Consider the following 26286-nt stretch of genomic DNA (forward strand, 5'->3'; position numbering starts at 1 on the left):
CCATGGAGTGCCCGCCCTTACCGGAATTGGGAATCGGGACTTTGTCCCGCAGATGGAGTCCTCGGGCGCCAGGTCCTGGACGGTGCGAAGGTGGGGGAGGAGGAAGCGGGGTGTATCCTGGCTAAACTCCCCCTCTGCCCGACGGCAACTGTGCCTTCGATCCCGCCGCGTCGGCGAGGAGAGGGGGAAAATGAACGCTCCCCTTCCCCGTCAAGTGGGCAGAGGTAGGGAGAGCTGGAGTGGGTTCTCCGACCCTGGCGCTGACCTGGGAGTGTCCTGTTCCGTTCTGAATCTCAGGGAGACCTTATTGGCGACCCTGTCTTCCTCCCTCGCTGCTGCGGGGACCTTGGCTCCAGCCTAGACGTATCTCGGGACACCTGCATCCCCTCCAGTCTGTCCAGGCTCCGGTCCTAAGTGGTCCTAATTACCAGCTGAGCCTCTGAGTGTGTTTTCCCAGCTCCCAACTCCCAAGTGGGGTCAGGCCCATTCCCTCAGCGATTGTGGCAACGGATGAGGTTGGTTCTGAATGTCAGGCTGGTGAACAAGCCAAGCTTCCACTGGGGAGGAAGTGTAGGTTGAGGTAGACAATAGTAAGACAATTTCAGATTTGGGAGAGCCTTGACGAAAACGAGTCTGGGGGAGGTGGGGAGGCTACTTTGGAAGGGTGGTGAGGGAGGGCAACTCAAGCGTTCCCAGACTGAGGGGACAGCAGGGGCAAAGGTGTGGGGATGGCAAGAGCAGCATGCTTGCAGCTAGTGAGTGAGGGAGCGCCTAGGAGCCAGATGACAGTGTGGGCCCACGAAGGATCTGGACTGTATTCTAAAAAGCTGCAAGGGTTCATGGGAGCCCGTCTTGGAAGGTGTTAACAAGACTGGAGCTCCCCAATGCCGCCGGCTTTCCCAGCATTTTCAGGTGGGGGCCAAGGGCTGTGGCCAGGCCAAGAGAATTTCCTGCAAAACCTGCCAGTCCAGGGTCCCCTCTGATCCTCAGGTCCTCCTGTGTAAAATAGGGGTGATAAATCCTACTTCACAAGGTGCACACCTGATCCAACTTGCAGTTCTCCTCCCTCCACAGGGCCTGCCCGCTCCTGGCACAGAATGCCTGAGGGCCCTGAGCTGCAGTTGGCCAGCCACTTTGTGAATAAGGCATGCAAGGGGCTGGTGTTTGGCGGGTGTGTGGAGAAGTCACCCGTCAGCCGCAACCCTGAGGTGCCTTTTGAGAGCAGTGCCTATTACATCTCAGCCTCAGCCCGGGGCAAGGAGCTTCGCCTGACACTGAGCCCCCTGCCTGGGGCCCAGCCCCCACAGGAGCCACTGGCCCTTATCTTCCACTTCGGTATGTCTGGGTCCTTCCAGCTGGTACCCAGCAATGCGCTACCACCCCATGCCCATCTGCGCTTTTACACAGCTCCTCCTGGCCCCAGACTTGTCCTCTGCTTCGTGGACATCCGCCGCTTCGGGCACTGGGACATCGGAGGCAAGTGGCAGCCAGGCCGTGGGCCATGTGTCTTGCTGGAGTACCAGCAGTTCAGGTAGGTAGAGCTGGCCCCAGGTGTGATGAGCACAGGCCTGGGCTCTGGGCTTGACTCTGTTAGTGCCTCGTTGGCCACTTAAGTGTCAATCCCAGCCCCTTCTGAGCCCAGTCCCTTCCTCTCTAGACTTCCCTGGGGACAGCTCCCAGAGCTAATGGATGTGGAAAACTAAAATTGTTATGGGAGGTGGCAGCAAGTGGTGCCCTGAAGACATAGCCAGTTACTGTGAACTGAGTCTGGATCAGCACCCCACACTGCTTCTAGGTACCCTCAGGAGGCTAAGAAGAAAGGAAAAGAGGCTTTAACAACATGAAAGAAGGGTGGCTGAGAAGGAAGTGTTTCAAGGTGGTGGGGCAGGGACTGCTTAATGATGTGGTTTCCGAGTCAGGTCGTGTAGTCTCCCACGTTTGCCCACCCACTGGTTTGTGTCCCATGGTTTCCTTTGTCTTCTGCCTGTGGGGGGTAGGTGGGTAACAGCCCTACCTGGATGTGTTGCATGTCACATAAGATGGCACAGGGTCAGTCACCTCCCTTCCTCTAAACAGGAAATGTCTATGAGTGTCTGCTTTGTGCCAGACCCGGTTCTAGGTGTTGGAGGTACAGCAGTGATCAAGATGGATATTGTCCCAGCTCCCATAGAGCTGAAGTTCAGGCAGGGCATGGGGAGGGGGTCAAGGAAACAAACTAGATGAATTCACATAGACACACACACATTCCTGAAAAATCCAAGAGGGAGAGAATTACTTGGCCAGGGAGTGGAGGGGTGGGGGTGGGGCATTAGGAAAGGCCACTCCAGGAGGTGACATTTGAGCTGAGGCCTGCCTGAGAGCCAGCCATGCAAAGATCTGGAAGAAAAGCATTCAAACTGACTGACCAGAATCACAGGTGCAAAGATCTGGAGCACGTTTGGTGGATCCTCCCTTCCTTAGGGACAGCCCACCTTCACTTTGTCCTTAGGAGATGTACTGCCCACTGTGGTGGGTCAGGCCATGTCTGGTGCCACAGAAGGCAGCTGACTCCTGGCCTTCTCAGGCATGACCCCAAAGTGCACCTGCAGGAAACATCTGTGGTCCTAGATGCCTCAACCTCACCACTCCTGGGGAGTCATGCCACAGGTTAACTGTTCCAGCTGGCGCTGAAGTTACTCTCAAACAATGAACATCTCAGTGTTTTCTTGATCCTATAGCTGGGGAGACTGTGGGGATCTGCTCCCTTCAGGGAGCTAGCCACCCAGGCCAACCTTCCACTCTTTTACCCAAAAGTCCTGTATTCTGGTCCCCCATTTCCTAGGCTCCTCAGGCCCACCACTGAGTCAGTTTTGCCATGATCCTTTCCCACAAAGATGCATTTCCTCTTCACAGTGGTGAGAGATCCATGATGCTTGGAGGTGGGGCAGGGGCTGCTGGGCCCTCAGTAGCCAGGACTTGCTCCCGCACACTTGCTGCACAGAGCTAGTACTAGCCTCCTTAAAATCTTCACGTCTTGAGAAGAACAGACCCTTCAATGTCAACTCTTCATATTTAACCATCCCAAAGTCCTGGACAGGGATCTCCAGACTGCAGGCATATCTGAGGTCCTGGTGATCACCTTGCTCTCAAAAATGTCTGGAGTTTGAGGTACTGTGGCGACATACACACAACAGATACAGACTCACGTGCGTCCCCTTGAACTTGTTGCTCTTGATTGTAATTTTCCACCTTTTATAGTGAATTAAAACCCCATATTGTTGTTCTCATTTAACGGACTAGGAAAACTGAGGTTCCCACTGCCAAAATAGCACTGGGCTGGGGAATGGGAAACTAGGACTCCTAATTTCCTTTCCTTTGAATATAGGAATAGGTTCTCCCAGCTCCTCTATGCCATCCTATGGCAAGGTGTGTGTTGGGAGTGGAGAGGGGGAAAGGATGAAAGGGCAGAGTGGGGCTCATGTGCTCAGGCCATGTCCCTCCAGGGAGAATGTGTTACAAAACCTCGCGGACAAGGTCTTCGACCGGCCCATATGCGAGGCCCTCCTGGACCAGCGGTTCTTCAATGGCATTGGCAACTACCTGCGGGCAGAGATTCTCTACAGGTTAGCAGGCAGGCCATGGGCAGGAGGGTAGGCTGGGTGCCCATAGTACCCATTGCTTAGCATGGCTCCCTCCACCCCACTGCAGGCTGAAGATACCCCCCTTTGAGAAGGCCCGCACTGTTCTAGAGGCGCTGAAGCAGCACAGGCTGGTGAGGGTGCAGGGGAGGGAGGTATACTCACACATCAGCCAGGGCTGACAGGGTATGGGCTGAGTCAGGTATCTCCGTATCTCCACTGTCACCCAAACAGGCCCTTAGTTTGTTTTTCCTTCTCTACAATGTATGTGTGCATGTGTGTGCACACTCTTGGGTAGGAGGAGGATGAATGAGCTCTAGTCCTGCCAACCTCAGAGAAAGTCTGCTCCTGGTGGGGTCAGCCATCCTCTGAGTGCCCTTATGGCAGGCTGACAGCCAGACCCTGTCCCTGCCTTCTCTCCAGAGCCCGGAACTGACCCTGAGCCAGAAGATCAGAGCCAAGCTGCAGAACCCAGATCTGCTGGAGCTATGCCACTCAGTGCCCAAAGAAGTGGTCCAGCTAGGTAAGGCCTGCTGGGCAAAGATGACCAACTACCTCTGCTTTGGCATACTGTATAACCCCAGGACAGCTGCTGCCCCTCTCTGGGCCTAGTTCCCTGCCTGGGGAATGAAAGTTTATAGACACAGTTGTTAAATGGACCAGGCCTCCTCACTTGTCAGGTGTCTACGTCCTCGGCAAGATGCCTACGAGACAGGCAGTACAAGGATTGTTAACCCCTCTCCAGGATGGGCAAGCCATGGCCCAGAGTGGGAAAGGCACCAGCCTGAGGTCACACAGCTAGAGAAGGGAGAGCCTTGGTCTCTGACTCAGTCCCTCAAGCTCCCCATCCTTCCAGCCTGAGACTGACCTCTGCCTGGCTCCTCTGTCCACAGGGGGCAAGGGCTACGGGCAGAAGAGTGGGGAGGAGGACTTTGCAGCCTTTCGAGCCTGGCTGCAGTGCTACTGCATGGCGGGCATGAGCTCCTTGCGGGACCGGCACGGCCGCACCATCTGGTTCCAGGTTTGGGTCCTAATGCTCACATAGAATACTGAGATCCCAAAGAGGTGTGTGTGTGGTAGAGACCTGAGGTCACAGGTGGGCAGGAGATGGGGTCTGTGTCTAGGTCCCCAGTTGTCACACTGTCCCTGAGGGTCTAAGCCTTCCCTATGCCATGCCCCTCCCCTCCTGTAAGTCCCAGGCTATCAGGTAGTAGAGCAGGCCAAGGCAGTGTGGCTTTGATGTTGGCTCTGACCAGGCAGGGAGTGGGCAGTCAGAGGGGCTTTGCAGAGGAGGAACCACACTGATCTGGAAAGAGGTTTTGAGTCCTGCCTCTCCAAGGAAAATGACCCCTGTCCCAGCCAGGCTGATTACTGAATTCTCCCTGTTCCATTTTAGGGGGATCCTGGACCTTTAGCACCCAGAGGTAAGCTACTCCTAATATAATAAGCTAAAAGAACAGAATGGGCAAGTTGTCTGCAAGGGTTGCAGCTGACCCCAGTCCCCATTCCAACCCTGGGAATCACCCCAGAGTGGGAAAGTGGGAGTCTGGAGAAAGCACCCAAGGCCGTAGGACCTTGTAACTCCAGCATCAGTGTCCTTCAGGGGGCATGTCCCATAAGAAGAAATCCAAGGGATCACAGCAGAGTTCCAAGGACAGAAGGGAGGTATGACTCCCTGCTCCTAACTCCTGCCTGCACTGGCCGCACTTCCCCAGGGCTGGCTTTTGGGCAGCTGCCTTCCATTGACTATAGCGGGGTAGGGGAATGGGGGTGGGGGGTGGATGGTGGGCCCCCAACCAACCTCTGAACTGCTGTGAGCACGTCAGGAACCTGTGTCTCCTCCACCCAGGACCCTCCACCCCCAAACAAGGCTCCTTCCAGGTCACGAAGAGCACGAAGAGGCCTTCCTGAGCAAACTGCAGCCCAGCAGCCAGAGGGGACCAGCCTCCAACAGGACCCAAAAGTCCTCCCAGTCACTGAGAAAGGAAAGAGGAAGGGGCGATGGGCAAACTCCGGTAGGCTGTCCTCCAAGAGGGGCTTTCCCGAAGGAAAGGATGACAGCATGGGCAGTAGTTACAGGTGGACAAAGGTGGGGGGAAGGCTGCCGGGGCAGTCCTGAACCTGGGGTCTGAGCTGGAACCTCACCTGTCCTCCCCCTAGGCTGCTGCAGACCCCAAAAGATCAAGACTGACACCCCATCTTTGGAGCCCCAGGGGACTTCAGCCTCTTAGCTGCATTATGCCTTCCTGCTGCCTTGCCCTGGATCTGGGGCCTGTATGGCTTCCTAGAAGCAGAGAGTAGCTGAAGGGGGCTGGATGCGTGTGGTCCTGTGGTTGTTCCCTACACAACTATGATTTTTAAATTCCATCTCACCGTCCCCATTTCTTAAGACCACATGAAAAATGCTGTATTTTTAAATATATATATATATAAATTGATAAACTTCTTGGGACTAGGATGCCCAAGTTAGGGGGGCCTGTTTCCTGGTCCTCAGTACAAGAGGGCTACCTCCCCAGCAAGACAAACCGAGCCTCAAGGCCCTGACTGTCAGAGGACAGCCTGTGTCTGCAGGGACAGGCCCCCATGGGTGGTGCAGAGAACCTGGCCCCAGGCTAGGCTCCATAGCGCCTCCGGTCCAGGATTCTTCAGGGCCCGTGGCTATACCCCCCAGCCTGGCCCCAACTAGGCAATGCTCCCTTCCTAGTGGGGCTAGCTGGGACCCACCCAGCCCCAGGCCCTGCCTGCTGACATAGGGAGGAGCTTCTTACCTCCTGTTCTCTTATCTTGTCGTCATCATATCTTCACTCTCATAGGGGCTACAACCCAGACCCTGTACACACAGGCTGCCTTAGATTTTGCCCCTGGGGAAAATCCCTGGGGAAAAGCCTTCTCCCCACAAATGGAGAAGATGGGCCCTAAGGGGAGACAGCAGGAGTTACTAGCTGGGTTCCTGAGACAAGGATTTATTGCTCAAGAGGCCACACATCCTTGCTTCGGGCCAAGAAGGCAGCCCCCAAAACTTTCCACAAATAGTCTCCACCCTTAGGGACTCAGTTCAGGAGGAGGTTGCAGCACTAGCAACAGAGACTGCACTTGGAAGGGAGAAAAGGTAAGCTTCAGGCGGGCATCCCTAAGGGGCAGGTGGCCAGCAGGGTCTTGGTGCTCCAGGAGGTCGCAGCTGCAGAACAGGAGGAGCCATGAGGACCCCATGAGGACCCCTTGAGGACCCCATGAGGGCAGGACTCCCACCCTCACCCCACACCATACTCACAGGATGGCCTCCTGAACTGGCAGCGAAGTGTGTAGCCAGCAGTCCACGTGGCTGCCATGGGCCTCGTACAGCCTGAGCACCAGCACGCGGCCCTCGGGATTGGTTTCTGCCTGGGGAGAGAAGGGGACAGTGGGTGGGGACAAGGTCGGAAGCAGCCCTTACCCTACTCTGCCCCACCCCGCTCCTTGCATTACCTTCTTAACTGTCTCTAGCACCACTGCAGGGGAGGACACAGTGAAAGCGCTCCAGGCAGACACAGGTGCCCGGCCTGGGGTGGGAAGCACCAGCAGCGGGAAGTTGAGGCTGTAGGCTGCTTGGATAACACCAGCATCCTGGAAGGAGCCTGGGCAAGGGCCAGAAAGGAATGCATGATGTAAAAAGAGGGTAGGGCCACAGGGCAGCTCCCCGCCCCCGAAAAGCAGAGAAGGGGCGAGGCAGCACTCACCCATGTGCGGCATCAGCGCATATGTGAACTCATGGCGCCCCATGTCAGCAGTGGCATCGGGGGCCTTTGGAGCCCGCAGGCTGTGGGGAAGGTGAAAATGAGCCAGGCTAGAGTTTTGGCCCTGGAAGACCTACCCCAATGCTGGCCCCAGGTCTGGCGGGCACACCACTCACAGCGAGAGGCTAAGGACGCTGTTCCGAACTGATGCACCATACTTGCAGTCATTGAGCAGGGCCAGCCCAAAACCGTGTTCTGACAGGTCCATCCAGCGGTGGGCCCACACCTGGAGGACACATTCCAGACCCACTTGGTGTCCCTTTTTCCTTTTCCTCCAGTCACTGGAGTAAAGGCAAGCTCTGGGACCCCAGGACTGAATGCCAGCTCTCACAATAGAAGGCCGTGAACACATCACCCAAACCATCTATGCCTCAGCTCCCCATTTGTGAAATGGGGACAATTAGTACTCAGCCCACCAAATGGGCATGAGTATCAAATTAAACATAAAGAATTTAGTGCAATGCCTGGCACACATCAGGAACTAGCAAATACTGTTCCTCCTCCTCACCACCCCATTCCATTATGACTAGTTTCTCCCCAGCCAGGGAGAACCTAACCCGCCTCCCTGACACCCATGTCAGACCTCAAACCGTGCCCAGTCCCAAGAGGTGTTGTAGTGGGTGGGCCGCTGCAAATGCCCGAACTGGACCTCATAGGTGGCCTGGTTGCTCCGCACACGGGCAGGGAACTCCACCTTCAGGAATTTGTGGGCTTCATGCCAGTGCACCTAGGGTGGGGTCAAAGGTGAGCGGAGGAAGACACAGGCCTGGGGTGGCCCCTCCTTACCAGCCACACCTAGGGAAGGGCAGCCCCATGCTACCTCAGTGTGGAAGCGGACATAGGGGCAACCAACATCCAGGACAACCTCCTGGCTGAGCCGGCTATTGGGGCTGATCTGTAGCAGGAACCAGGCACTGCCCCGCATGCCGCCCTCAGTGCCCACGGCCAGAGTCCCTGCCTGGCCCAGCACTGGCTTCCTGGGGGGTAGAGGTGTAAGGTGCTGAGCTGGGGCCAGTTGATGGAGGGCCCAATAGACCTGTATGGCCCTGCCCCTCACACCCTGCCATCCCATACCGTGTCTCCAGGTGGTAATCCATGACATCCCACGCATCCCAGTACAGAGGGACATCATCAAACAGCACAAACTGGTTCCCCACGGCACCCTCAGCAATAGCCTCTCTGGAAGGAGATGGAAATTGGTGTTTTACAACTGTTATGACCTTGGTCTCTCCAGATGCCCAAGGTGGGGTGGTGGCAGGGTAGACCCAGGGGACAAGGGCTTCCCCAGCCCAGTGCCACAGGTGGGCTGCTGTGGCCAGAGGACAGAAGGAACAAGTTCTGGGATCCACCTGCCAGATCCTGGGAGAAGGCAGTGGGGGTTTGGCACCTGCCAGAGGCCACCAGCACCAGGGATGATAGGCGGCCAGTCGGGTCCAGCTTCACCCGGATGATTCCATTGTCCAGAGTCACAGAACCGTCAGTCTTGGCAGAAGGGGGCCTTGACACTGAGTTGGCAGTCGCTTCCCACAACCAACAGCCTCCCACCCCAGCTCCATCTCACCACTTGCTCCAGTTTGGGGAGCTCAGAACCCCCATGTTGTTAAGGATGTTCCATGACAGCCCTGACCTACCTGGACACGCCAGCACTCACCTCTTGCACAACACACACAGGCTGCTGGGGCAGCAGGGGCTGCGGTGAGGTGGGGGCAGGAGCGGGAGCATAACCCATGCTGGGCACTGTCACCAGGGCTGGAGATGAGGCCTGGGCATCAGTGCAGCCTCTCTGAACTTCCAGGGGCCTCTCTCTGGGATGTGGGGATACTACTAATGCTACTCTCCAGCCTGGGGCACCCCAGAGCAGAGACCCCCCAGGGGAGTGTTCCTGACCCTTGGTCTGGCCTCCTCTCCTCCTGTTGCAGCAGAACCCCCCGCCGCCCCCGCTCTGCCCCCGTACCTAGGCTGTGGGCCCCCCCAGGTCTGGGCAGGGCCAAAACTTCAGTCCGCTTCCAGGGTAGTGTGTTGACAATGAGGAGGCCCTCAGGACCTGGTTCTCCAGCACACAGGGCTACAGCTGCAGCATTGAGTAGTTTGTTGCCATGGGAACGGATATCTGAGGAGAAACTGATTGGTCACGAGTGGGCAATGGGTCAGGGATGAACTGAGGGTCATTTAGGTGACACTCTGGGCTCAGCCCTGGGTATTGAAAGAACAGTGGGACTGTTCTCAGCCTAACCTTCATAGTGGCACATGGCTTCCTCTGCCACCAGCTGAATGCAGCTTCCAGTCACCACATCATGGAACTGGTTCAGGAGCAGGAGCCTGCAGGGGTCAAGGGCAGAGATGGGGAAAGGCAGGAGGGTGGGAAGAAGGAAGGCTGGGAGGGGCAGCCACAGGGGTCTCTGGGTGGAGTCAGGTGGGGTGATGGGCAGACCCAGGCTGACCTCCAGAGGCCCTGCAGCTGGGCTGCTGGGTACAGGAACTGGGCGCTGCGGACCAGGGCCAGGCTGCTGAGCAGCTCCACGTCGTGCAGGATGCGCTCACACTCCCGGTTCCCCTTCTTGATCTGAGCCCGGGCCAGCAAGGCAAGGAGGGTGAGTCTAGAACCTGCTCAAGTATCCCAGAACACCTTCCAAAGCCTTCCATGGTTCAGAACACCTGGTGGCTCCCTAGGACCTCCTGGATAAAGCCTCTTGTGGGTGACATATCCCAAATGCCTCCCACCCTCAGCGCAAGCCTCCGCCAGGCTCCTGATTGACCCGGCTCTTGCACTTCTCTCAACTCATTGGAGCACAAGCCTCCTCCCTCAGACCTGGGTGGGCTCTGTCCTGTTTCTTTCACTGGCCCTCTAAAGAGCATGAGCACACTCTCCCTGCTCAGCTCGGTGAGTAGCCCCTGACCTGGGCATGGGTGGTGTAGGTGCCATTATGCAGCTCCAGGAAGAGCTCCCCAACCCATGTGCACAGCCGCTCTGAGTCGCTCTCCAGCGCCGAAAAGAGTCGCCTCGGAGAAGACAGCTGCACCCTGAGGGAGACTGCAAGCCTGGGTCCCCCAGACTTGGCGGGGGAGGGCCCATCTGGCTTACCCGTCACCCATACTAGGAGAGACGAGAGATCCAGTCCCTAAAGAAAGGAGCTGCCCCCAGAATGCTGTCTACACAAAACCAGCTCTGGAACCCTCAGGAGAGTTTCTCTCTCTGGTGAGTTTAAGCTCCTTCCCACCCTCAGCTTTCACCCTACCTCACCCCCAAGGTAGAAGTTGGAAGGAACCCACAGTCCAGGGTTGAAGCAGGACAGGCCCAGTGGATGGGTGGGGTCAAATGTTTGACTAGAAAGAAGGGCTAAAGAAAAGGCAGTTCTAATTGAGCAGTTCAGTGAGGGTTGTCAGTGGGCCAGGCCTGACCTGGGCAGCCCATCTGTATTGTACAACCGCTTCAAGCGGTCCACCATGTTCTGGGTGGGGCCACCGCCCCCATCCCCAAAGCCGAAGAGGAAGGCACTGTGGTTGGTCCGTCCTTTGTCCCGGTTTTTGGCCACGGTCTTTAGTACCTGGACAGGCAGGGACAGGTCAGCATGGATCAACCTAGGACAGGACACCCAGCCTCTCCAACCTACCTCCCTGGCCCCATCTCGGTCACTAGGAACCCTCTCACCTCCTCTACACTGCCCTCCATCCCATATGAGTCACCAGGTGGGAAGTGAGCCAGCACACGGGAGCCATCCAGCCCTTCCCAGAAAAAGGTATGGTGCTGCAGGCAGGAAGAAGCAGAGGAGAGAGGCTAGTGTCAGGGCTGAGGCAGAGCTGGGCATTCCGCGCCTGCCCTGCCCCTAGTGTGCCCTTGGAGGAGGCACACCCTCTCTGGGTGGGGGTTGGGTGGTTTGCCCAGGACCTCTAAATAAGCCTGTGGAGAGATGAATGGGCCAGGTGGTACCCAGACCCACTCTAATGTGACACCCTGGGGTCTCCTCACCGGGAAGGAGTTCACCAAGTTCCAGCTCAGTTTCTGAGTCAGGAAGTGCCTGATGCCACAGCTGCGCATGATCTGAGGAAGCTGTGCTGAGTAGCCAAATGTGTCTGGCAGCCAAAACTGCAGGAAAAGGGCCTCTGGGGCATGAGAACTAGGGCTCTTGGCAGAGTGGCCCCAGCCTCAGCCCCTCATCTCTCCATGTCAAGCTCTAGCCCAATCTGCCTGAAGGGATAGCAACTCCCAGCTTACCTCAGAGCACATCTTCCCAAACTCCTGCAGGAAGAAGTTCTGGCCCTGTAGGAACTGCCTCACCATGGCCTCTCCACTGGGAATGTTCCCATCCTGGCAGTGAGGGAAGCGGGGATCAGCACCAGATGGGGAAGAGATGGGAGCTCAGGCCAACCCCGCCCCATCAGGAGAAGCCATGGCTCTGACCCACGGGTTATGGCTACCACCCAGGGATGTGTATCTCCTGGTTTCAGACCCATCTATCTGTTGGAGGGGGAGTTTCTGGGCTGGATCATGCAAACAGCCCATCACCTTGCTTGAGACCCTTCACCCACTTCAAGTCCCAGGACTTGGAATTACAGGGACTAATAAGCACTGCTACGGACGGGTTGTGAAGGACCTGAAGAAAACTGAGGAGGGAAGCCCTAGGTTGATGGTGCACAGGCTGCACTTACCATCTCCACCCAGGTGCCCCCTACAGGCACAAACTGCCCATGGCAGGCAAACTCCTGGAGCCGGGCATACAGGCCAGGGTAGTGGTTCTTTACCCATTCGAGCTGCTGCGCCTGGGAGGCAGATGGGGCAGGAGCTGTGCCAGGAGTGACAAGAACCCCAGCCAGGTCCCAGAATCTGGGATCCAGTGAGCAGCTGAAGGGAGGGAAAAGCCCTGTCCCACAGGCTGGGGAGGTCCTTAGAACCTCACTCTTGGACCTACTGGACTTCTGGTGTCCCCACACGGCTGTCCCTCTGACCTGGGAGCAGACAAAGATGAACTCAGGGTTCCGCTCCATGAGCTGCACGGCTGTTACCCAACTCCGGGCACATTTCCGCACGGTCTCCTTGAAGGGCCAAAGCCAGGCTAGATGGGGAAAAAGAACAGCAAGGTCCCCAGATCTCCAGCCTTGCCCCTGTCCCCCAGCGCCCTGACCAGGCCCAGCCTGGACCTCTAGGGTCTTCTTAGCTCTCCTTTCCTTGAAAAGTCCTGGGATATCCCTCCTGAGCTACCACTCCTACTAGGTGGGAGTAGAGTGTGGGACACGGAGGGCACTAGGGCTATCAGGTCAACTTTACAGGTCAGGAAATGAAGGCCCCAGAGGTTTAGACACCCCCAGAAAGACAACCCTTTAAAGAGCAGCAAGTTAACCCTATCCCTAACACACACTGACGGGTATCTCAGAACAGAGGGCATAGCTCCCCAAGGCTCCCCATGAACCTTGCCTGGTTGGCCATCCGACATGGAGCACTATAGCCTTTCCTGACTTCTAGGCCTCAGTTCCTTCCTTACCAGCCAGAGACCCCACCCTCTACCTCATATCTTGGCAAAGCAGAGAAAGTCCTTGTTCTGTGTTCCAGAAACTTCAGTTGCATCAGAATCAACACCGTGGGGAGTTTGTTAAAATGTGCATTTCCTCCCATAAGCCTCAGACACTGCAAATTCATGATGTTCCGAACCGAACCCCTGACTCTCCCCAGTTAATCTCCCCTGTGCCTGAGCCCCCATCTCTATTACTTCCACATCATTCCTCTCTGACGACTTGGGCACCCTATCAAACTCACTCATTTTCACTCAGCTCACGGTCACCTCCTCTCCTAAGCCTCTCATGAATTCCCTCTACCCAGCTGGGTTAAGTGTCTCCCTCCATCATGATCTCAACTGTGTCTATTTTGTGATCATCGGTCTCTATAATCTTACCCTCCAATATCTAGCACGGGTTCACATGGGGCATCAGAATTCGTTGAAAGAATAAATGAAGCTACACCTAGCAAAGCCCACAGTCCAGTGCCCTTGCCCCATTTTACAAAATGGAGAAGACTGAAGCCCAAAAGGGGAAAGAACTTGCTGAGGATCACAGTGTTTCCAGGGCACAGCCAGGGCTTCAAGGTCACTCCTACATCTCCTAGCCAACCCGGCCAACTGCCCCCCTACCTGTATCAATGTGGCAGTGCCCCATGGCATGGATGGTGTGTTGGCTTTCACCTCCACGTTGGTCAAAGAACCTGGAGGCCAGGTCCTGGGCCACTGGGAAGGTTTCAGGCTCAGCAGGGTCGCAAACGTTCACAATCTGGTTGGCTGTGTACAGGGCCTGGAAGCTGCGCTGGTTGTCTTCCCCAAGGCCCTGCAGCAGGGTTCTGCCTCTTAATCTTCATCTCAAGCAAGCCAGTCTCCAGAACTAGGCCCTGGCTGATCTCCCACGGGTTCTGAACAAAGCTCTTCCCTATCTCCAACTCTTTAACCCTTAAAGTCCCCCTGCTCAGCACTGTTTCCCCTCTCCCCTTTACATCAACTCTCGAGCAGGCAGAAACCCTCTCCCTACTGTGCATTCCCAGAGTCCCAATTATCTGACTCAAGAATCAACCTGCCTGGAGTTCTAGAGCGACAAGATAGGGTAGGGGTATCAAGTACCTTGGCGACGCCCAACAACAGCTCCAGATCCACCAGGAGCTTGTGGATGTCTCGGTGGAACACGGCCAGCTCGGCCCTGCTCACCTGGAACATCTTCTCTGGGTCTGGGGCTGCAATCATGGTGCCCTTCCCGGCCCCCAGGAGGCCATTGCAGGCAACTTCCACATACAGGATCAGGCTACAAATGTGGAAAGGAAGTCTCAGGCCAAGGGATTGGCAGAGACCTCTAGGCTTGGCTTGGGAGGGAAGACTAAGGGGGAATCCAGATGATCCCGCTCCATTCACCTCCACAATCCCATATGTCGAGTTTGTGTGAAGAGGGTCACAGTAGATGCACCAACCTGAACCCATGTGGTGATAATGAGAGCTCTATTATGGTTGGCGAGAGCTAAGCAGATCAGTCTGAAACTGTGTGAATCATGTTACTGTTTAGCCTTTTGTTCCCAAAGCTGCCTTTCCAAAGCAGCTCCTTGGTCTCAGAACTGTCTTTTTATATTAAAAACTGGCTTGGATCTCCCAGAGTGAAGACCCATCAGCCAGCACAGGGTGGGCTATTCTTTGGAGCAGCATATTGGGCTGCAGTGCTGTCCTACTCAGTCTTGAGGGAGCAAACACGATTTCCTTGGAGAAGACCTCCCTGACCCTCCTCCTACCCCCTCCTAAGTCTGGAACAGAGTTCTTAGATTAAGCTCCCAATTTTTCTCTCAGAGCCCTTATCAGTTTTGTAATCATGTAAGTATGCACGAATCCCCTTGCTGTAGAGGACCACATTACTCACATTGCAGTCCCAGTGTCTAGAAGCATTAGACATACAGTGTTCAATATATATTATAGCATATAATGCCTAAGAAAAAGTTTTTAATGGTGTCATAAATATCCATTTTATAATATGGAATGAAAAAACGCAGGACACAAAATATCAAACAAATATAATCTCAACTAGTAACAACTACACCTGGAAGAATTCCTGAGATGAGTGCTGACATGCAAATAATGGTCTTCTTTAGGTGATGGTATGATGGGAAATCCATATTTACAAGAAGACAAATATTTTTATAGCCAGGAAAAAAAAATCCAGTTTTTAAAAAACAAACTTTTGTATGTTTGTAGTGGATGGTTGTAGTGGAGGTGGGTATGTTTTTAAGATCATTCCGGGCCTTAGCTCCCACTAATGTGTCCTCCCGCTCTAGTGTCCCCTCTTGCACAGCCTTGGTCAACCAGAGCACAGGGACTCACTCACCTCCGGGGGTCTCCTTCCCCCAGCCTATCAGTCAGGACATAGCTGGTCTTATCCCCTTCTTTGGTCAAACCCTGGTATAAGTGGAGTGAAAGAGACAGGGCCTGAGATTTTTGGATAGTTCAGGTAAAGTATAAACTAAGGGAGTCCAAGACCCTCCACCTGATCTCCAGCTTTGGCTTCTCTTTCCTAGGAAAGGCCAAGAATGATAAATCAGGGACCCCTGGTAGCAGGTGGCCCAACCCCCATGGCAGTCAGCACCAAGACCATGAAATGGCACCAGCAGAAAAGCCCCTGGTTTTATGGGAAGGGTCCTGGGCAGGCATCAGGAGACCTGGGTGTGGCTTCTGGTGGCCTCTGTACCCCTGAATAAGTATGTTAAGGGAAATTCTATAAAGTCAGGAGCAGGTTTGTCTCATCCCTTGCTATACTGCCAGTGCTTAAAATAGGGCATGGCCCAGAGACAGCATTCAGGAGACATCTGCTAAGCCACTGGAGGGAGGGAGGGCTTTGCCATACAGGTAGGACAACAATACAACCCTGAGGCTGAAAATCCAATTGGAAGGAAGGCTGGGTGAACTTAACAGGTGAACTAACCTCTACTTATCTCAGCTTCCTAAACTGTAAATGGTTATAAAGACCCAAATAGGATTATTAAGACATTCTTAGTTGCATAAACAAGACATTTAATAGCGGTTAGTTATATCTGGAGAATTGGGATGGGGGAGTAGGAAGAGATCCATTACTTCAGGGAAAAAGGACTTAAAATTTTATTTTATATTATTCAGAACTATTTGAAAATAACTATTTTCATCCAAGAATGAGATGGGCAGGCAGTGGTGGGGTTGGTTTAGCACTAATTATGTTGCAACTCAAAAGCCATCCATTTAACTTAACTAGTGTGAGAGAAACCCAAGCACATGGGCCCAAATAGCAAACCCTGCCCCCCATCCTGAAGTCCTGATACTATCCTGCAGGCAGAGCCACTCAGCTATGGCTTCTCCAGAGATCAGAGCTGAAATGCGGCCACGTCTGTCCTTAAAGGCTCCTTACCTGAACCGGTTCCCCATCACGCCATACCAGGCCTTCTCCATCACTTTCCCAGCGGAGGTGAACCTCCTGATCCACCCATGATTCCGGGATGGTCAGCTCCACCCGGAACCAACAGGTCCACCACCTGCAAGAAAGCCATTCAGGGTGGAAGCCCTATCCTTTTGAAATAGTACTTCCTTGGATTAAGGATCAGTAGGAGCTTGAGGCTTTCTCTATGTATCTGATTGACAATAAAGGAGCAAGGTATGTGCAACAAAGTGATGGAAAGAGGCAGAGGATTCAGGGGTCTGTGATCCATTCTTGACAAATGCCTTTCTTAAGGAGAGTCCATGGACTGGGAGAAATGGGAAAATTAACTCTTCCATACTAAGGCACCAGGGAGATGTTTCCAGCAGAGAGTGCTGCTCTGCCCCAAGTACTGTCTAAGGCAGAGGGCCTACAATGGAGGTGTGGCATTCGGAGTGAACCGGACCAGAGGGGTACCTTCCCTTTGGCCTGCCGGTCCCACCCTCCCTCTGGGTATTACCCACGTGGGTCCGAAGCTGTCGCCGACCTGCGCAGGGCGGAAGTCCTGCTGGATTGCCTCCTGGAAGGAAAGTCTCTCAGGCGTCAGGAAACTAGAGAGCGCGGCCACCGGACAGGTGTCCCCGAAGAGCCTGAACAGGAGGGGCCGGTGGGCTCGCGCTGGGGGCCAGCTTTCTTCCCACCCACCAGCGGGTGGGACACGCGGCCCCACGGCCCACCAGAGGGCTGCCCCACAACACAGCCTCCCCGACCTTCTTCCCCAGGCCCACACTGTCTGCGGAGGGCGGGTACTTTTATCTCTCAGTCTGGGTGGCCGCAGCTTGCGTTTACCCCTAGAAAGGAAGGCTGAGGCCCACGGAAGCGGCCAGCCAGGGCCCTGAGCGAGGGGGGCCACACCTGCCGCGGAGGTTACAGTCGGTAGAGTAGAGTGGCGACACAAATTTTTCCACCCGCTCCAGTGTAGTGCGCCAGTGCTTCAGAAACGGCGCAGCCGCCATTGCCGCAGGCCCAGTACTCTTCCCAGTTCTTGGGCGCCGCGAGCGTGGAGCGTGGACCGGAATCAAACGTTCCAGAGTCCAAAATGTGCCTTGCAGCCGCGGGATGCTTTTCTTGTAACACTGCGGCTTCCGGAAGCCCAGGTGCTCCGAACTTCGAGCAGGGCACTAAAAGAAGCGCTTCCGGGGCTCTTCTCTACCTCTTCCGGTCTGGCGGACCACTTGGCAAATCCCTAAATAAAAGGGCAAGTTTGACGTTTACGTTCTTTGAAAAGTTCCGGGACAGAAAGGGGGCCATTAGGCACGGCAGAAGCAGATCACTCAGCCTCAGCAGCAAGTGCGAAGCCCCCGGCCCTCCAGTACCAGCCAGACCTCTGGCTCCCTTGAAAACTTGAGAGCTGGGGTGTAAGGAATAGCACGTTCATTAGGGAGGGCTTTGCACCCCAGTAACCTCAGCTTCCTCTACTACATATTTTGTTTATGGTTAGCTGTTGGTCATCACCAGAAATTCTGGAGATGGCATGTTAGTAATAATGTTCAAGATCCTAATAAAATACTGTAATCCACCACACAGGACTGAAGAGTTCAGAGAAGCCATAATGCCAGAGACACCTCTGATTTCATTTTCACGTTACTTCTTTTCCTCCTAGGATTGCCAGAGTTCTTGTCTATAAAATCATTAGTAAGAAAAAAAATATATACACAGCATTAACCCTCATATTTTAATAGAGATACTAACCAGATCATATTTACATTTCAAATGCAGAGGGGAATAGCTGAGTTATTCTTGGGAAAACCTGAAGATCTCGCCTCCCGTCAGTATGTATCACTCCATCTCCAAGTCACACACTGCCCCAGCTTCACCCTAGAACCTCCTCCCACAAGGCTCTTTTCCCACCCTCCATTTCTGGGTTCACAGTCATGTCACCCCCGTTTCCACACACACAAACAAAGTGTCAGAGGTTTACCGTGTGTTTTGAAAGTCCAGAGATCAAAAATTTGTTTGTTTTTTTTTTGGTGGGGGATGAGGGGGCATGGATAAAAAGCAAACAAAACCACCGAAAACATTGATTACTTTCCCTGATTTCTGGAGGGATTTCACTGATTCTGGAGGAAAATCCACCGTTAGCTCAGGCTGACCACATACAAAAATCCTAATCATTCATGTTTAAGTGTCTCTACCAGTTTAAATTTATGTAATTAAAAAAGTTTTATATATATTCATATTCCATTTGCAGTTAGTAATGAAATATACCAAATTTTCTCCCTCCCAACCCCAATTATATACCACACACCTTATACACATTTTTCAAATACTGGTTTGGTATTTAAGTTGTTCACTCTCATTTCCAATAAGGATAAGAAAAAATATATAGAGAAATACAAACTATGTAGCTAGACAACTTACCAAATATCACATATTTGCAAATAGTTAAAATATGAGGAGAAAATACACTGAAAGAATTAAGTATGCTGCTCCAAAAATTTGGAATATTTTGACTTAAGTGCAATTGACCACTAACTAAAGCAAATGCCTCTTGGTACCGCAGATAAGGAACTGAGCCCAAATCCCTGCTTTGTAATAGTTCTCTGGTGCGGACAAGGGACTTGGGTTGCACGTTTATTCCTTAAGAACCAAGCTTTATTTATTTACCAAAAAAAAGAAAAAGGAAAAGAGAAAAAAAAAAAAAAGAAAGAAAGAAAAAGAAAAAAAAAAAGTTGGGGCAAGGGGAAGACAAGTTTTACACAAAAGTACTACAACAGTAACTCCCTTTGGTAAAAAGTGTAATAAATGCCTTTGCACACCTGTTCATAGGTACTAAATTTGAAGCCACATAGAACTATAATACACAAGAAGCTAGAACAGTTATGCTAGCACATCAAAGCATATTTCTTTTAATAAAAAATTGACAGTATGTACATTATTTACAAAAAAAGGAAAAATCAAGTTAAAATTGTGTGTGTGAGAGAAAGAGTAAAGCTGGTGGATGGCACTAGGGCAGACTTGTAAAGAAGCAGGTACAAAACAGTTCCACGGGAGCTAAAAAGGACTAATTTGAACTTGTTGAGGTTGATAACCAGCGGAGAGAGTAAAAGGGAGGCAGCAAGGGATTTGTCAGGAATCAGATCCACAAGATGATCAATCCCAAAGCCAAACTGCAGGTCCCAGATAAAATCCAATGGATGCTCTAGATGTGCTCGAGTGACCAAGGGGGGGGTGGGGGGAGAAAATCAAATCCAGTTTTGTTCCCCTTTTTGGGGGAGAGAAGAGGAGCAGTGACCATGAGTTACAACCCATCTGGGCGTTGCATCCTTCTCCAGTCTGTCAATGTACGCCCATCCAGCCAAGATGTGAACAGCACCTGGTTCCCTCTTCGAAGGTCAGGCCCCAGGAGACTCCAGTCTTAGCTCTGCTGGTGTGTGCAAGCAAGCTGCATGTCTGTGCTTGCATGGATATCCCTCTCCAGGGCAGGGTAACACCCAACCCTGTTGGGGAAAGCTCCAGCTCTGGTCAGCTTTTAAGGTACCCATGTTTATTACATGTAGCCCACTTGGTGCCAGGCTGTACGCACAGATTAGGTGGCCATGTCCCAGAGAGGCCCAGTGAGGCTTGAAAGGCATCTTCCTTGTTTCTTCAGCGTGTGTGAGGGCATGTGAGCCCACCCCCACCCTACACACACCCCCCTCAAGTTATCTGCTCTGGCTTTGCAGTTACGGGGTTTTGAACACTGTGCCATATTTGACACGGTACTTGTTAATGCTCACAAAGTGCAGGGTCTCTGTGTCACAGGTGGTGGTACAGGGCACCAGGCCCTCCAGCCCCTCACCCATGAGCCACTTGCTGGTCTCTGCTGCCATTTCACGGGGCACATGCTCCTTGGTCCATTTATCTACCCAGGCCTGGAACCTCTGATGTAGCCTCTTGCTTACACGCTCATGGGACTGCAAAACAGAACAAGCAAAAATAAACAAACAAAAACCCCATGAACTAGGACCAAAAAACCTAAACAAACAAAAACCCCCCTTCACCTACCAGTTTGGTCAAAAATTTCATTTATAGTTTTTTTCAAATGGTGGCTCTAGGTAGCGCTTAGTTGTCTTTAACTTCATTAGAAACAATTTTGTTAGACTGCATTGTGACAGCTGTCATATCTGAATGCATTAAAAAAAATTATCAAAACTGGTGAAATTTTGTGCAGCCATTTTAATATTGAACATGGAAGAGCATAGGTAACATTTTCGGCATATTATGCTTTATTATTTCAAGGAAGGTAAAAATGCAACTGAAACGCAAAAAAAGATTTGTGCAGTGTATGGAGTAGGTGCTGTGACGGATCTCAAAGGTATCAAAAGTGGTTTGCGAAGTTCCTTGGTACTACTGACATGTTGGCCATATAATTCTTTGCTGTGGGGCTGTCTTATGCATTGGAAGATGTTTGGCAGCACCCCTGGCCTCTGCCCACTAGAAGCCAATAGCAGGAGAAAGTTGACGTACTCAAAATACTCAAATCAATAGTTACTGGTGAAAATGAAAAATGTGTCTTTTTTTAATGGAAAAAACTAAACTCACTTCTTGGCCAACCCAATACAAAGCCCAATTTTCTCATAAAACAGCAAAGGAAACATGTGGGCTCCAGTCTCTGATACTGCTGGTTATAAGGCAGGGGCGGGGAGTTAGCAGGGGGCAGGGAAGGAGAGAAGGATCTTTGTTTAAAGAAGAGAATTGAAAGAGGGTAAGAACACAGAGCATATAAGGAGTTGGAACCCACTGAGCTACCAAAGAAATGCCAACACAGGGTTTGGGCAGGACAAGCTCAGTGCTTCTCAATTTTAGCATTCATGAGTATCACTTGGGGAACTTGATAAACATAGATTTCCTTGTTTCCATCAATCTACATTTTAAAATCAGCAACACAGCTGATTTTAATATACTCCCAAGTGAGGGTATACCCCCTTGCCCTGCCCCCACCCCCCGCCCCGCTCCCGCGCAACATGAGTTGCAGCTGTTGTTCATTTCTATCAGTATGGCAATCCACTTCTAAGTAACAGGCTGGCTTAAGTTAACAGTGGCTTAAAACCCACTCTCCCTTACGGTATTACCTCCACCCTGCCCACCAGAGTAGAGCGCCAGTCACAGCAGATCAGTAGAGATTTACGTTCCTACCTATTCATTCTGTAAATATTTATTAGTGCTCACGTGCAAGGCAGAGTAGGGGAAAAGGATGAATTAGGGGTTGCCCTGCTCCCCAAATAATCTGAATCAGAGACACATATACAACATACAGCACCATGAGAGAAGTATGTTAAACTGTACACCCAGCATCTCCTGCTTAAATGTTTTATTGTCCTTTCAAACTTAACCAGTTCAAAACAGAGTGCTCCATCTGCCCCTCAAACATAGTAACCTCTTCCTATTAATAGGTGTATCCCTTAACTTCCAACTTATTCAAGCAAAACAAACAAATGAAACTAAGTAACAAAAACTGCAAGGCATCATCCTTGGTGTTCTCCTTTCTCTTACACCTCAGTCAAATGGGAGTCTGATCATTACCTGACAATTATATCTCCAAATTATGTTGCCAGTCTAATTCTTACAATTCAACTGCCGCCTTTCTGCTAGCCCAGGTCACCATCACATCTCATTTGGAGAAGGGCAGTCTTCCGAATAGTCTCTGACCTTCCAACTCTGTGCCCATACTCAGTCCCATTCTCACACAGTCCAAGTCTTCTTTGTCAACAATGTCTCAGTGTACTGCAAACAAATTCCAAACCATAGCCTCTGAGACTAAGCAACGTGGCCTCTACCTACCCTTCCAACTTCACACATCCCACATTCCTTATGGCTCTAGCCACACTGATGGTTTTAGTTTTTCACACATTCCTCTCCCTCCTAGCCTTGCAACTGTTTCCTTTGCCTAGAAAGTACCAACCCCAACTATTCACCATGCTGGATCCATGTCACTGTTCATGCCTTACACATCACTTCCTTAGAGAGGTCTCCCTGCAACAAAAGCTGGGCCTGTACATCAGTTACCCTTGGTCACTTCACCTAGTTTATTTCCTTGGTAGTGTGTACCACACTGCCTTATATCCTTTATGTCATGGTTGTAGTCCCAGGGCCTGGCTCAATACCTGGCATATAAGTGCACCATGAAGCTTTCACAATTGAGGAAGCACATGAAGACAGGTAGGCTTTATACAAGCAACACCACTTAAAAGCAATTGCTGGGAGTAGCTTCATTGGAAAGTATTAGCTATTATGGATTGTTTTGTGCCCTACCTCGAAACTCAAATGTTCAAGTCCTAACCCTCAATACCTCAGAACGTGACCTTATTAGGAAATAAGGTCGTTACAGATATAATTAATTAAGATGAGGTTATATACTGTTAGTAAGGGTGAACCCATAATCCAAAATGACTGGTGGGAGATTTGGACATGGACGTGTACACAGGGAAATGCCATGTGAAGATGAAGGCAGAGATCTGCAAGCCAAGGAATACCAAAGGGTGCCAACCAACAACCAGAACCTAGGAGAGGCAAGCAAAAATTCTCCCTGGCAGCCCTCAGGAGGTTTGAGCCCACTCTGCCAACACTTTGAACTTCTAGCCTTCAGAACTCTGAGACAATAAATTTCTATTGTTTCAGTTACACAGTCTGAGTGGTACTTTGTTATAGCATCTTTAGCAACCTAATACACCAGCTTACTCAATTCTTAAATCCAAGTAAAGGTTTTCACAAAGGAAAAGAAAAAAAAAAAACCCAGAAAGTCTTTGGAGAAGGTTGGTCCTGGCTGGGGAGAGAGGTTCTCACCTGGTGAGCCCGGAGCAAGGCGGTCCTCCGATACATGTAGTCTTCGGACTTGATCACATACACCATCTTGTAGGAGTTCAGCTTGAACCTACACTCCAGCTTATCCAGGCTATCCACATTCTCCATGCTCTTCTTGCTGTTTCCTTCCTTCCCTTCCTTTTCCTGCTGTTCTCGACCACGCTGACACTTCCGGATCCGCCGCAGGTTCCTGCAAAGCAGAAATCCCCGAAGGATGAGAACTGGTCCAGAAAAATTCCCATGACTCCTCCAAGAGTTTTCCTATTACATGCCTTCACAGCACTCATCACAATTTTAGTTATACATATAAAAAAATTTCAATGGTAAGAATAAACAGAATAAAAAGCAAAATCTTCACCTCCTAACCCTAATCTAAGACCCACTTGCCTTGACAGAGGTAGCCTCTGTTAGCAGTTTCGAAACTTCCTAGGTCTCCCTGAAACAACATATGTAATCACTTGCTATGGTTCTGCTTTTGGAATTTGTTCAAGACAAAAATGCATCACACTATAAATATTATTCTATTATTCTCAACTTTTCACTGACTCTTTTGGAGACTTTTTAGTTTCACTACACACAGATTTGTGTCATTCAATGGCTGCACAGGAATGTGCCTCAATTTAACCATTCCTTACCAGGAATCAATGAGGGGTTCCTTATCTGAACCACAGAATACAGAAAATTATTTGAATGCCTATTTTTTCCAATCCCTCAGCCCTGGCTGGCGTGGCTCAGTGGACTTAACACTGGCCTGTGAACCAAAAGGTCACTGGTTTGATTGCCAGTCAGGGCACATGCCTGGGTTGCAGGCCGGGTCCCCAGCTGGGGGACTGTGACAGGCAACTGATGAATACTTACAAAGATGGTATATAACTAATAAATACTATCCTCCATACAAAGGAAAAAAGAAAAACATCAATGGATGTCTTGGTAGGTATTTAGAGTTTAATTCTCTCCAACAATAAGCAGAGAAAGGTGGTGAACAGGCAATTAAATTGTTTCTAATACTTTGTCATTAAAAGTACTGCTTCCTCTGTATATATGTATTTCTGTAGGACAGCAAGTTCCTTGGTCCAAGGACTCTTGATAGTCCCAAAACCCTTTTCAGGAGGTCTGTAAGGCTGATACTACTTTCATAGTAATACTAAAACACTATTTGCTCCCTCCCTTCTTTTTAGGGCATTACTATTTGTACTCACAGTGCAAAAGTAACGAATTAAAATGCTGGTGGTGGCACAAAACTAACCTTAGAAATCTTTGTATTCTCTGGCCACGCACTGGCAATTAAAAAGAAAGATGGCTTCACTTTAGAATGTCCTTGATGCCCTGGCTGCATGGCTCAGTTGGTTAGAGCATCGTTTTGTGCATGGAAGGGCTGCCAGTTTGATTCCTGGTCAGGGCCTAGGTTGAAGGTTTGGTCCCTGGTTAGAGTGTGTACAGGAGGCAACTGATTGATATTTCTCACATCAATCTCCACCCTGCCCTTCCTTTCTCTCTAAAAATCAATGAAAACATGTCGCGAGTGAGGATTAATAAAAAGAGGGAAAAAAGAATGTCTTTGATGAAGAATTAATACTGCTAAATTCAATTCCAGCCCCTCAATTCACATTGTTTTAATATACTGTATGGTAACATCAGAACTACACAGGAAGCACCTTCTTGTGCTGAGATACAATGGAACCCTTGAAGAAAAGCACGCGAGCTGCAAATGGATCACCAATTTTACCTGAAAGAACAACTGACTAGCCAACCTAGGGTATCTGGTATGTATTTTCTCCAAAATGAGCAAGGGAGCCTGGCACTCCAAGGAAAATATATTTGTTGCCATTAGTAAGATCTAAGCTTTCAAGTAAAACTATGAATTTGGGTAAACTGATACTTGCCAACATTAGCTGACAGCTTTCCATTATTTAAAGATGTGTTTGATGAGGTCAATGGCAATATTAATACGTGAAATTTTTTTGGATGTTATGAAATGAAAATGTGTAAGCATTCGGTAGCGCTGCATGACATAGTGAATTATTACTTTCCAAATAAACTGCATGAAGTTATAAAATCATGGATGAAAAAGATTCAAATTATAATATAAACCAATGGTTTGGCATAACACTTTGAAGAGATCATTGACTTTCATTGATACTGCAACTAACCTTTACAAAACTACCACCTGAAGAATTCTGTAGTTATATCCCAGAATATCCACAATCATTTGAAAGGTTATGAAAATAATTTCTTCTAACTACATATTTGAATAAGACCAGATTTTCTTCACATATTTCAACCAAACAACATAGTGCAACAGAACTGAATACAGAAGCAGATATAAGAATTCAGCTGTTCTTCCATTATGCCAGACATGAAACAGATTTCAAAAATGTAATGCAATGCCACTCTTTTCACTAATTTTTGGTTTGAAATAGCTTTTTATTAAAAAATTATTTATAATAATATAATGGATTTAGTATTATTTTAAAAATGAATTCATAAACCTTTTAAACATTTCTCAGTTTTAATTTCTAATGTAGTAAATGTTACTAGATGTAATCCATATAAACAAAAGCTTTTGTTAGGTATTCCATATCTAAGAGTGAAGGGGGTCTCAACATCAAACAGACTGAGAACCGTAGAGCTATAAGGCAAATTATGAGAAACCAAAGTTCTAGGGTGAAGGTCCCCTACACAAACAGCCCTGACCCCAAAATGAATTTATCAATTTATATCTTTCCCTGAGGAATAAGAAAATGCCTCCCATCCCTGTACCATGTCCAACGCAGATTATAAATCTCTTTAAAACTGCCAATATGGTGGTTTCTGCATCATTAGCATGGAGACTAAGTGATTTGTTGAGAGAGGGGCAGGGCACAGAGCAGCTGCTTGAAGCCTGTTCCATGAATCAACAAAAGAAAACTGGCAGAGCCCTTCTGGTCACACCCATCCAGGTTCTGATAAGGACTAAGTCTATAATTCTGGATAACAACTCTCTGAAAATGTAAAGCATGAGATTTCAATTCCAAACTTTTGAGAAGAAAACAAGCCACTCTACTGCAGCAGAACCTATTTTCTACTTTTGAAACTCTTCTTCAACCTCAGATAGAGGACCTTCCCAATCTGCCCACATATGGGGTTAGGGGTGGATTGAAAAGACTCTGTGAAGACAGCTA

At 50.5% G+C, this 26286-nt stretch overlaps 3 protein-coding genes across 8 annotated transcripts in view; 1 reads left to right on the forward strand and 2 right to left on the reverse strand.

The window, feature by feature from the left end:
• The first annotated feature begins 129 nt into the window (after positions 1-129).
• Positions 130-5912, forward strand: NEIL1 (nei like DNA glycosylase 1). 2 transcript variants are annotated; one of them, XM_054586146.1, is made up of 10 exons: positions 130-224; positions 1075-1531; positions 3483-3602; positions 3688-3751; positions 4041-4140; positions 4511-4638; positions 5014-5041; positions 5221-5282; positions 5467-5632; positions 5778-5912. In XM_054586146.1, exons 1-10 carry the CDS (start codon positions 191-193, stop codon positions 5846-5848), a joined length of 1230 nt encoding a protein of 409 aa, XP_054442121.1. In that variant the 5' UTR covers positions 130-190; the 3' UTR covers positions 5849-5912. The 2 variants fall into 2 exon arrangements, with proteins under 2 accessions (XP_054442121.1, XP_054442171.1); XM_054586196.1 differs by lacking the exon at positions 130-224 and adding an exon at positions 439-515.
• Positions 5913-6393: 481 nt separating this feature from the next.
• Positions 6394-17439, reverse strand: MAN2C1 (mannosidase alpha class 2C member 1). 2 transcript variants are annotated; one of them, XM_054565402.1, is made up of 26 exons: positions 17198-17439; positions 16807-16932; positions 16277-16400; positions 15227-15297; positions 13987-14164; positions 13510-13699; positions 12335-12441; positions 12038-12148; positions 11604-11696; positions 11358-11474; positions 11040-11135; positions 10790-10935; positions 10288-10411; positions 9832-9953; positions 9624-9709; positions 9345-9500; positions 9042-9139; positions 8778-8872; positions 8465-8569; positions 8211-8367; positions 7974-8117; positions 7507-7616; positions 7334-7413; positions 7083-7231; positions 6889-6998; positions 6394-6795 (listed from the first exon to the last, which is right to left on the reverse strand). In XM_054565402.1, the coding sequence occupies exons 1-26, from the start codon at positions 17296-17298 to the stop codon at positions 6660-6662; spliced, it is 3132 nt and encodes a 1043-aa protein (XP_054421377.1). In that variant the 5' UTR covers positions 17299-17439; the 3' UTR covers positions 6394-6659. The 2 variants fall into 2 exon arrangements, with proteins under 2 accessions (XP_054421377.1, XP_054421386.1); XM_054565411.1 differs by having other exon boundaries at positions 8778-8910; positions 9042-9152.
• A 1433-nt stretch (positions 17440-18872) lies between these two features.
• SIN3A (SIN3 transcription regulator family member A) overlaps positions 18873-26286 on the reverse strand; it is a 62175-nt gene continuing 54761 nt past the window's right edge. For all 4 annotated transcript variants that reach the window (XM_054565424.1, XM_054565440.1, XM_054565445.1 and 1 more), the window contains 2 exons: positions 23108-23315; positions 18873-20238 (listed from right to left, as the gene is read on the reverse strand). In XM_054565424.1, the coding sequence (XP_054421399.1) occupies positions 20008-20238; positions 23108-23315 (439 nt within the window). In that variant the 3' untranslated portion in view covers positions 18873-20007. The remainder of the gene's footprint in view (positions 20239-23107; positions 23316-26286) is intronic.

This window comes from Pteronotus mesoamericanus, unplaced genomic scaffold, assembly GCF_021234165.1.
Source record: "Pteronotus mesoamericanus isolate MK-2021 breed Mesoamerican mustached bat unplaced genomic scaffold, CSHL_Meso_final contig_100, whole genome shotgun sequence".
Lineage (NCBI taxonomy): Eukaryota > Metazoa > Chordata > Mammalia > Chiroptera > Mormoopidae > Pteronotus > Pteronotus mesoamericanus.

Excerpts from the sequence above, each read along its gene's own strand:
- MAN2C1 (XM_054565411.1), bottom strand. The coding sequence starts at position 17,298 with ATGGCGGCTGCGCCGTTTCTGAAGCACTGGCGCACTACACTGGAGCGG. Across the intron at positions 16,401-16,806 it reads GGCGACAGCTTCGGACCCAC|GTGGTGGACCTGTTGGTTCC; the intron begins GTGGGTAATACC and ends GCTTTCTTGCAG. Across the intron at positions 9,710-9,831 it reads CAGCTGCAGGGCCTCTGGAG|GCTCCTGCTCCTGAACCAGT; the intron begins GTCAGCCTGGGT and ends TGACCCCTGCAG.
- NEIL1 (XM_054586146.1), top strand. The coding sequence starts at position 191 with ATGAACGCTCCCCTTCCCCGTCAAGTGGGCAGAG. Across the intron at positions 3,752-4,040 it reads CGCTGAAGCAGCACAGGCTG|AGCCCGGAACTGACCCTGAG; the intron begins GTGAGGGTGCAG and ends CCTTCTCTCCAG. Across the intron at positions 5,283-5,466 it reads GTTCCAAGGACAGAAGGGAG|GACCCTCCACCCCCAAACAA; the intron begins GTATGACTCCCT and ends TCCTCCACCCAG.